General features: G+C 47.1%; 1 protein-coding gene across 1 annotated transcript; it reads left to right on the top strand.

The window, feature by feature from the left end:
* The first annotated feature begins 8,755 nt into the window (after positions 1-8,755).
* LOC147007484 (E3 ubiquitin-protein ligase Siah1-like) lies at positions 8,756-11,106 on the top strand. Its single transcript, XM_085867052.1, has 2 exons — positions 8,756-8,830; positions 9,459-11,106. Exon 2 carries the CDS (start codon positions 9,474-9,476, stop codon positions 10,353-10,355), a length of 882 nt encoding a protein of 293 aa, XP_085723178.1. The 5' UTR covers positions 8,756-8,830; positions 9,459-9,473; the 3' UTR covers positions 10,356-11,106.
* Positions 11,107-11,408: the final 302 nt, after the last annotated feature.

Raw genomic sequence — 11,408 nt, 5'->3', positions numbered from 1 at the left:
CACCCATCCAAGCATCTCTCTACTGTCCTCTGTTTGACTAACAGCTCATCCCTCTGGTATCCCAAACTGTTTGGTTTTCAATCATCTCTGTTCCCCATTCCAACCTTACAATGGTCTCACACTCTCATTCAGCACACTCCTCAACATCTCAAACACGCTCTCTCTTTCCACTCATCACATCTCCCCTTCTTCCCACCCCATCAAATCTTGTTGCTCCCACCTCTGCCGGACCATAACCCAGTCTCATCGTTCCCCTCTCCACACCCCTCCATCCTCCCCCATGACAGTGCCTGCTCTGATAGTCTCCCCTCCCTCTCAAAGCTCCCTTCTCAATTCAACCACCTCCTCCCTCTTCAACGCAAACTTCACTCTCTCTCCCCCACACCCCAACCAAGCTTGCTTCTCACCCTTCCCACACCTTTCTCCCTCAATTCTCTCCTCTCACCCTTTTCCCTCAATTCTCCCCTCTCACCGTTCTCCCTCCCCTTCAAATCTCTCCCCTCACTCCTCCACTTCAAATCTCTGCCCTTGCCCCTCCCTTTCAAATCTCCTCCCCCCACTCCCCCTTCCCAAAACTGCCACCACCTCTTACCACCCCCTCAATTTTTGTTCCTCCCCCACCCGCTTCCATCTCCACATTACCTCCATCCAGTCTCATCTTTCCCCGAATCCCCGCCCCTCCCTTCTCCCTCCTCACCCATGGCCTTGCCTGCTCACATCGTCTCCGCTCTCCCTCAAACCTCTCCTCTCACCCCTCCCTTGTAAATCAACTGCCTTCTCCCTCTTCAAAGCAAACTTCTCTCTCTTCCCCCTCCAAGCTTCCCCCTCACCTTTCTCAAAATCTCTACTCACACCCTTCTCCCTCAAATCTCTCCCCCTTCTCAAAGCTTCCCCTTGACATCCACAAAGCTGCCTCCTTCCCCCACCCTCTCTCTTCCAGCTCATTTCTCCACCTCAAATCTTCCATTTCCCTTTTCCCCCTCTCTTATTACTCCCAAATGCTACTCATTCCTTCACCTCTTAACGCTTTGCCCTCCTCCCCATCCGGCACTCTCCCCGAGCTCTTCTGCAATCTGTCAACTGTCAACAACACTCACTACCTCCACCTCTCCTCCCTCTCACGACCCTCTCCTCCCCACCCCTCCCCTGCACCCAAAGACTCCTCCCCTCCCTCTCCCTTAACAGTGTGGACCTCAAACATCCCCAGGGCTTTTGCTCAAACCCGACTGATCTCTCCATACAGGTTGCCACTGACAAACCAGATATAATCTGCTTAACAGAAACTTTCCTCCTTCAAGACGTCTATGACTCCTTAGTTTCTGTGAAACCTCAACATCTTCTTACAGAACACCATTGTGCATTGGGTAGAGGAAGGTAGAACATCTTTGGACGAGGCGTACGAGGCCGCAATATTCTTCCTCAACGAAGACAACCGACTGCTGGACATGGAAGAAATGGATCCAGTGCCAAAGGAAAACGTGAAAACATGTGTGTATTTTGTGATGATGTGTAAACTTGTTCAATAATGTGATGGCGATGATGATGGCACCGATAAAGACGAGTTGATGGAGATGATGATGTTAGGGGTTTGAAGGGGTGATTGTGTGTTAATTATGTGAATAAATTCCAAATCACGTGACCGATGACGCATCAATTTTTTTTCTGTGGACCATTTTATCCCGAGATGACCCTCAAAATTTTTCATGCTGATCAGATGTAGCATTCTACATATGCAATTATGACGTTATAATGAAGGCCCCTATGACGTCATAAAGAAAATCAAACTCATTCCTCATGAGGAGTACTTGCTATGTGCCAAGTTTCAATTTTTTTCCTTGTTGCGGTTTCAAAGATGCAGAGGTCTCCAAAGTTTTTCCAATATGGCTGCCACACCCCGTGACCTATGACGTCATAATTATCATTAAAACATTCCACATGAATAGTCACACCTTTGCTGAAAATTTCGTTAAATTTGACAAGTGGTTGAGGAGAAAAACACAAAAGTTCTGTCCGGCCAAACAAACAGATCGACCGACAAACGGACCCAAACGCAATACACTCCCTCTCCTTCGGCGAGGGTAATAACTATTTTTATGATTTTTTAGAAGAAATGTGTTTTTTTTTAATAAATAATAAATTGACTCCCTGGGATCTATCCCTGGTTACTCCCGCATCCGGTATGACAGACCTGAACCTCGTCCTGGTGGAGGAGTTGCTCTCTTCATCAAAGACTCTATTCCTCACTCTCAATGCACTGCCCTCACTCCCCCACACCCCCAGGAAAACCTCTGGCTTCGGCTTCCCTCCATTCCCACCTCATGTTTATATGTGTATTGTACCGTCCACCTAACACTGATGACTCCATCTAAACCTCACGATCCGAAAACATGGACCAACTTCTATCCTCTCATCCCAATTCTCTCTTCCTCATATGTGGTGACTTCAATTGTCATCATGCCAGTTGGCTAGGTGTGGGTACCTCTCTCACCTGCCATGGCACTTCAGCAAAAGATTTATGCGACTCATTGGGACTGACTCAATTGGTCAACTTCCCGACCCGGTTTTCAACCAATGGTACTCCATCTCTTCTGGATCTGATTTTGACAAATTTTGCTGAAAATATCTGCTGCTCTTCCTCCGCTCGAAACGGTTCTTCTGACCACGTCCTTGTCAAAGTAAACATCTCCCTGGCTGAGATCAGAGAACCATCTCAGCGCCGTCGAGTCTGGCATTTCACTCAGGCTGACTGGCAGGGTCTCCAAGCAGCCATCAAACTTCGACACTGGTCTCCCATCGTTACTTTGTCCAACATCACCTCGTCCTGGGAATTCTTTCAAAGAAACTTGCTCTCCCTCACACACAGATTTATCCCCTCTCGTCGTCAGTTGTTCTACCCTTCCTCCCACCCATGGTTCACTGAAGCTTGTGGTGAGGCAGTTGTCCTGAAACAACTTGCCTTTTCCTCATGGAAAGCAAATCCAACTGAATGTTCCATCTCATCTGACCCTCCAGGTCAGACTAATCTCAAATCTGAACTCTCAAACCCCTCTCCCGACGCCAAATCCTGGTGGCGTGTCATCAAATCTGTTTCTGGTGCATGTTCCCCCTCCATCTCCTCCCTTACCTCAAATGGTTACACAGCTGATACCGAACGTGAAAAGGCTGAATGCCTAAACTCGGTGTTTCCATCGAAATCTTGTGTCCGAAACCCATCGCTCTCTGTACCCACCTCACCAGTCGCACCCAACTGTCCCTGGACGCTGTGTCCTTTTCTTCTGACAAGGTGGAGAGCTTGCTGTCAAACCTCGACTCAGATTCTGCAACCGGTCCAGACGGCATCAGCCCACGTGTCCGAAAAACTTGATCCTCTTCCCTTGCTCACCCTCTCTCTGTTCTATTCACCCTCTCATTTGCCAAAGGTCATCTGCAATCTGATTGGAAATCAGCAAACATTACCGCCTGCAGAAAAAGGTGCAAAAACAGATCCCTGCAACGACAGACCAATCAGCCTTCTCCCGATCATCAGCAAGGTTATGGAATCCATAATCGCTTCAGACATGAAATCCTTCCTCTTCTCCAACGGCTTGATTTCCGATCATCAATTTGGTTTCAGACCAGGTCACTCTGGCCTGGATATGCTGCTTCTGCTCTCCCAACAATGGATGGAGGTCCTCAATGCCAGACATTAAATCAATGCCCTATCCCTGGACATATCACGTGCTTTTGACATGGTCTGACACCCTGCGCTGTTCACCAAACTCTCTTCCCATGGTATCCAAGGCCATCTCCACTCATGGCTCGCATACATACTCTCCTGTCGCAGCCAACGTGTGTCCCTAAATGGAGTTCTTTCACTCTCTCTCTTCCTGTCCAGGTTGGAGTTCCTCAAGGTAGCGTTCTGAGCCCTATTCTTTTTCTGGTTTTCATCAATGATCTCTCCGACTCTGGAAAATCCGATTTATCTCTCTGCTGATGACTCCACCCTCTGATATACCATCTGTCATTCCTCAGACTAGCAAGCCACAGCTTCTTCACTCTCTACATATCTGGATAAAATCACGTGGAACATGTCTTTCAATCCTGACAAATCTCACACTCTCACCATGTCTCTCCGAAAGGATCGTTTAGAACCCCCCCCCCCCCATCTACTTTCTCAACAATCCTCTTGAAGAAGTCCATTCATTGAAGCTTCTGTGTCTCACTGTCTGCCATGATCTTTCCTAGGAAAGCAACATTTCCAACCTGACCTCCAAAGCCAGTCGTCGACTGGGAATCCTCCATCGTGCAAAGTCCTTCCTCGGACCACCTGAGCTCCTGACCATGTACAAAGCTTTCGTCCACAGCCTGATGGAGTTCTGCTCTCCCCTCTGAGCTGGTGCTCCTGCCTCTCACCTTTCTCGGCTTCATGCTGTGGAAACCAAGGCATTTCGGATCATTGGTATCCCTGCGATGAGGCTGACTCTTTCAGCCTCTCATTCTCTCATCCCAGGCAGGTTCGTGGTCTTTCTGTCTTCTACCGTCTCCTCTCCAGTCTTGCCACCCCCTGCTCGATCTGCGATATCCCCCCCATATTTCCGCAAGGCGCTCAAGGTCCGCCAACAACCCCCTTCTAGTAAAACTACCAAAATCAAGAATCACTGCTCACCTTCACTCTTCCATTCCTCTCTCTTCCCCACCATTGGAACAAACTCACCATTGGAACAAAACAGCTGTTCACCACCACCTCTTATCTTCCCCCATACAAAACCTCGATCTTTTCTCACCCCGTTAATCCACCCAAATCCCACCTCCTTCAAATTCCCTGCTTTCCTTCCGGAAAGTCCCTGCAATGTCCATCTTGTATACCCCGTGTTCCCCGCTCCATCCCTCTCCCTTCCACAGATCTCCTAATGTCTGTTCCCCACTGTTTTGTCCTTCCCTCTTCCACCCCTCTTGTCTCATGCCCCCCTTGCTGTGCGTTTTGTGTTAGTTCTCATCCGAGCCTCGACAATATATAGAAAATAACATGAAATTCGAAAATATATATTGGGCTTGGGGTCCTTAAATCCCCAGGTTTACCTATTGAGGGTTAAGTGATTGATATAACAGGATTGGTCTCTCGTTGAGGTATGACCTATGGTTGTCACAGATCACTCATTATGTCTCTCTCTTTGATGTGGCCTTTGGTTGTGAAATCGATCGTTCATTCATTCTCTCCCTGAGGTCTCTCCCTGTGTTTGCGACACCGATCATTCATTGGGTCTCTTCCTGTAGTTGTGACATGAATTGTCCATTAAGTGCCATTTTACATACTAATGGATGTTAAATGTGATGTGTTGATTAAAAAAGGTCTTCAATGAATTATTTATTTTTTGTGGAGCGAGAGGGAGAGGGAGAGAGAGAGACAAACCGACTTAACCACAGAAGAGATCAGTTGGTGTTACATTGTGAGAGTTGTTAATTAACATGTTCATTGTCTTCCAGGCAGTTCTGGCCGAGCGGACGGTCGTGACGAAACACCCTCAACAAGCTGCACATGTCCTGCTGCATCAACGAAATCCGCTGTCCGAATCAAACGCAGAAGAAAAGTATGTAGTTGCCGTTCCGGCAGTGGTTCTCTTCCAGAGTTGTGTCATTGCGGATGCAAAGAGAGGAAACGCACGGAAGCGTTGAGGGAGAAGGTCCGGAGAAAGACGATAAGGCACAACTTCAAGGAGTTGAAAAATAATTTGGACGAGCTTGTTGGAATCAGTCATGTTACCGAAGCGATGATCCTGAACAAAGCGACGAAATGCGTGATTGAGCTCAGAGAGACTGAGAGGAGACTTTTACAAGAGAAAGAACGGCTGCACGTGAAAAATATTGCTCTGACCCTGAAGAAGGAAACACTTGAATTGGAACAAGGGTGTTCAGAATAGAAAGGGAGAATGCCATACTTGGAACAAGCGAACTTAAATCACACAGGGAATGTCTGGTTTGTTCAGTTATAAGACAGTTCCAATTTTGTTGTTGATGCTTGTGTTGTTCGTTCTCGAAATCAACTTGGCACTGATTTAACAACTTTTTTTGTTGGGAAGAAAAAAAACAATATGTTTTTGTTTATCGATAATTTATTATTTATTGTTTTATGTTGAATGAATAAATAAAACCCTTGAAGTTTCTCTGTGGGTTGTTACTTTTGGTTCCACGTCATAATATTTCCGTGGTTAATATGCAACAAAAAAGTAATAAAATAATTATGTGGTTAAGTTCATGACTCCACGTCAGGTATCAAGTGGACAATCCACTTGGTCAAGTCACCCTCGTAAGGTGATTCTGAAAAATATTTATTTTGGAATCCTTGACAAATTGCACCTACGTGGAACTGTTGGTGATTTTCCCAGAAATGAATGAGTCAGGGAATTACAGGCAATGAAAGAGGCAGGGAATCCCAGGAAATGAATGAGGCAGGGAATCCGATGAAATGAATGAGGTTGTGAATCCCAGGAAATGAATGAGGCAGGGAATCCCAGGAAAAGAAAGAGGCAGAGAATCCCAGGAAATGAATGAGGTAGGGAATTCCAGGAAATGAATGAGGCAGGGAATTGCAGGAAATGATTGAGGCAAGGAATCCCAGGAAATGAATGAGGCAGGGAATCCCAGGAAATGAATGAGGTTGTGAATCTCAGGAAATGAAAGAGGCAGGGAATCCCAGGAAATGAATGACGTTGTGAATCCCAGGAAATGAATGAGGCAGGGAATCCCAGGAAAAGAAAGAGGCAGAGAATCCCAGGAAATGAATGAGGCAGGGAATTTCAGGAAATGAATGAGGCAGGGAATTGCAGGAAATGATTGAGGGAAGGAATCCCAGGAAATGAATGAGGCAGGGAATCCCAGGAAATGAATGAGGTTGTGAATCCCAGGAAATAAAAGAGGCAGAGAATCCAAGGAAATGAATGACGTTGTGAATCCCAGGAAATGAATGAGGCAGGGAATTACAGGAAATGAATGAGGCAGGGAATCCCAGGAAATGAAAGAGGGAGAGAATCCCAGGAAATGAAGTGGGCTGTGAATCGCAGGAAATGAAGGGGGCTGTGAATCCCAAGCAATGAAAGAGGCAGGGAATCCCAGGAAATGAATGAGGCTGTGAATCCCAGGAAATGAATGAGGCAGGGAATCCCAGGAAATTAATGAGGTTGTGAATCCCAGGAAATGAATGAGGCAGGGAATCCCAGGAAATGAATGAGGCAGGGAATCCCATTAAATGAATGAGGTTGTGAATCCCAGGAAATGAAAGAGGCAGAGAATCCAAGGAAATGAATGACGTTGTGAATCCCAGGAAATGAATGAGGGAGGGAATTACAGGAAATGAATGAGGCAGGGAATCCCAGGAAATGAAAGAGGGAGAGAATCCCAGGAAATGAAGGGGGCAGTGAATCCCAGGAAATGAAGGGGGCTGTGAATCCCAAGCAATGAAAGAGGCAGGGAATCCCAGGAAATGAATGAGGCTGTGAATCCCAGGAAATAAATGAGGCAGGGAATCCCAGGAAATTAATGAGGTTGTGAATCCCAGGAAATGAATGAGGCAGGGAATTACAGGAAATGAAAGAGGGAGAGAATCCCAGGAAATGAAGGGGGCTGTGAATCGCAGGAAATTAAAGAGGCTGTGAATCCTAAGCAATGAAAGAGGCAGGGAATCCCAGGAAATGAATGAGGCTGTCAATCCCAGGCAATGAAAGAGGCAGAGAATCCCAGGAAATGAAAGAGGCAGAGAATCCCAGGAAATTAATGAGGCAGGGAATTACAGGAAATGAAAGAGGCAGGGAATCCCAGCAAATTAACGGGGCAGGGAACAGGCCAATTTGATTGTATATTTTCCTGCATTGAAGAAACAAATAAAAACTCCTCATAATTTGGTAAATACGAAACCTCATTTTACAAACAGGTCACAACGTGAGGCTCCAACCTTTGTCAGGCCTCTCTCAACCTTTGACCGAAAGATTGTGCTTTTGAATCGCTCGGAAGTCATCCCAAACGACCTCACGTGAAGTGCCACCTTGCTCACCTGTGTGAATGTAAATAAGGAAACACCGTACGCGAACAAGGTGTTTGGGTGAATGAGCAAGTCCTTATCACAGAATGCGAGTCTACGTGAAGGATGGTGTCTGTCGACAACGGCGAACAAGATTAAACAATGGATTTTTAAAATCAAACATGAAACTTGCCAGTTCATTAACAAAGCTGACCTTTCGATCAGAAGGAAGAAGGAAAAGAAGGAAGTATGGAGATTGAGAGAGAATGATCAAGTCAGTGAATGAATGGCTTGTTTTATAATCATCGTTATATTATAAAATAAGTAATGCCAGGGACAAAGTTCAACGGTCAAGTGTGGGTTCTGTGAGGGGTTTGCAGATAGTCTTTGGTCATTAGATGAAGGGGTTTTGGGTGAAAAGCCGAATAAGGAAGATGGGAGGTGGAACTCAAGGGTCAAAGATCAGTGGGGAATCCCCGGTGTCGATTCAAGCCAGTGATCTTGCTTGCAGACTTATCGTATGTTGTGGATCCCCTGACGAAGACCGTTGGTCTCTCACTCATTGCTTCCCTGATCTCCCCAGCCGCAGAGAGCCCCCTCTGACGATTACACCACCTAGGCTGGTTCCTTTGTTCTTCGTATTTTCTTTTTAATGAAACGAAATATCTTTCTATTCTGCAATGAAATTGGAATAATAAGCATTTTATGAAAAACACAAACACTGATTTAAATTTTTTTTCCCCGCTTCTCAATGCGGTGACGTCACTTCCTGTCTCGTCACGAGGGCCAATTGAGGGCTTTGCGTGACTCCATTGAGATCCCTTTGAAAGACACAGACAGGTCTGTTCATTGTTGTAGTAATCGAAATACTCTTTATCAAGGGGGAAGGAGTGTCCAGGGAGTAACAAAGGAGCACAGACGTGATATCTTTAGTCATTATTATATTAAAACCTTCTTCTGTGAAGATTGTTCTTTCTAAATCACGTGATGCTCCATTGAAACCTCATTATGAACCGACGATGAGGTGCTCGTCGCGGCCTTTTATGGATTCCAACTCTTCTCCTGTTCGCTGATCCACCTGGCCACACGTACTGCTCTATCTCCTCTGAGCTGGATTCGCAACACGTATCTATGTAGTTGCGTATCACCGGATGCCGGTGATAGCTCGCCTCCTCTTGGTGAAGGACACCACTCTTTGCTTCCTTGACCTCCCCAGGGTTGTTTGGGTGGGGTGGGATGGGTCATGTGGGTGGGATGGGTCGTGTGGGTGGGATGGGTCGTGTGGGTGGGATGGGTCATGTGGGTGGGATGGGTCGTTAGGGTGGGATGGGTCGTGTGCCTCATTCATAGTTACGTCATAAAAGTCAAACTAAAAGGGTTCGCTTTAAAATGACCAGATCGACATTACATTGAGCTAACGTACGTGTGGACAAATATGAGTGAGCGAACTTGATTCACCTGTTTACAGGAGTGAGTGGTCTGAATGGCCTGGGGTTTTCCAACGGTGTATCTCGGACACCTCCAGCACAACGTTTCTCTCGAGGACTGGAAAATGTCACATGCCAACAAACACCTGCTCAACTTCTTCCGGTGCTCCTTTTGCCCTGAGTACCTTCTGCCGCCCATCATACAGTGCACGTGCGGTCACATGGTTTGCGGCACATGCGGATCGAAATTCACTTGCTGTCCCATGTGCTGGTGTCCGATGAGCGGTGGCCGTAACCTGTGCTGGGAAGAATTGGCGGAAGTCGTGTGCTTTCCGTGCAGGTATGCCTCTTCGGGCTGTCAAGTGAGTATTCCGTCGACCGACAAGCCGGACCACGAAGACCTGTGTGAATTCCACCCGTACCCTTGCCCCTGTCCGAGTATCTCCTGCAGGTGGCAGGGTCGGCTCGAGGCCATGGTGCAGCATCTGCAAGACGAGCACAAGTTCATTACGGAATTGGAGGAGGAAACACAATTGGTGATGGAAAAAATCGAACTCAGTGACGCCCAGGACTGGGTCATGATTCAGTTTTGTTTTGGCTTCCATTTCCTCCTCGTCCTGAAGAAGCAAGGGGAATCCAATGGCCGTAATCAGTTTTTCGCCATCGTGATACTCATCGGGACACGCAAGCAGGCCGAGCACTTCACCTACCACGTCAAGCTCGTCGGTCATCGCCGTCGTCTCACCTGGGATGCCACGCCGAGCTCCGTTCAAGAAGGCGTCGACGCAGCGATTCTCAACAAGAACTGTCTCACCATCGACTTGAGGACCGCACGTCTGTTTGCCGAGGACGGAAATCTCACCCTCCACGTGACCATCTCCCAGTCGCCCTCCCAAACGTCAGGGGCTCAAGGACTCTCCTCCTTTGGAACATTGTAATTGGTACTTGTGGTGTAACGTACGACCCGTTACCTGCTTCGGCCATTTCCACCGGACCCTCCTACAGACCTCCTGGCACCGCAGGGAACCTTCTTGGTCACCTCGTCATTGTGTAAAAACGTTCTCACCATCGCGTTTTCGGCTATCCTCAAGGTTTCGAGTTTTCACTTGATGTCTCGGTGATGAAGGTCATCTCTGCACTAATCGTGGAGCGAGCCGGCGCGACGATTGCCCCGTCAACGCCTCTTCTCCTGCGGCTCCACCCGCGGACCTTGAGGATTTCTCCTGCGTTTTCAATTCGACTTGTTCGGTTGAATGTTTTGTGAATTTTTTAATTTGTGCATTAATGCTGTACTTTTTTTTGCAGTTTGGAATAAATAATTGGGGCCTTTAACCACACGAGACACACTCGCTCCCTGTCTGTTCCTTTCCCCTGTTAGTTGGAGACGAAGCCTTTGTCCAAGCCAATGGCAAAGCCAGGAATTTAAAATTTGAAATGCTTCAAGTTGTGCATTTTGGGTTCTCCTACATTGAGCTGTGGACTCAGGACTTGTGGAGTTGTCGGTCGTTACTATTCCCTAGTGATCAAGGAATTAATTGGAATGATGAAGGATGCCCAGTCTGCGGTTGGCTTTGGAGGGCAGCTTTGATATCTTGTCAGACGAGGAGAAGTCATGGTTTGTTGCTTCAAAATTGGTCATTAAAATGGCTGCATCCCTGGGATTATTAAAATAAAGATCTATTTAAAGGAGAGATGAAGCCTGGTGTTGGCTTCGTGGTTAGGGTGGCCGGCTTGGGATCTTCGGGTCCCGAGTTCAAGCCCTGTCATTAACACCCCAGCTGGGGTTGACTCAGCCTGTCATCCTTCCGAGGTCGGCGGAATGAGTACCGGTGAACTGGTAATAGTCCAGATAGGTTTTGTCCTTTCCAAACCGCTGGCCAATTCAAAACGTGGGGTTAATGTTGTGTAACCAAAGCTATAACTGTGGTGCCGGGGCCATGACCATTTCATGAGTATTCTTCCCTGAAATGGTGTTGTTGGAATGTGTATGT

Source organism: Eptatretus burgeri, unplaced genomic scaffold, assembly GCF_056783735.1.
Source record: "Eptatretus burgeri isolate ZD-2024b unplaced genomic scaffold, Ebu_testis_v1 Ebu_testis_scaffold_137, whole genome shotgun sequence".
In the NCBI taxonomy this organism is placed as follows: Eukaryota; Metazoa; Chordata; class Myxini; order Myxiniformes; family Myxinidae; genus Eptatretus; species Eptatretus burgeri.
The sequence above is the reverse complement of the archived record's forward strand: the minus strand, read 5'-3'. Positions and strand labels throughout refer to the sequence as shown.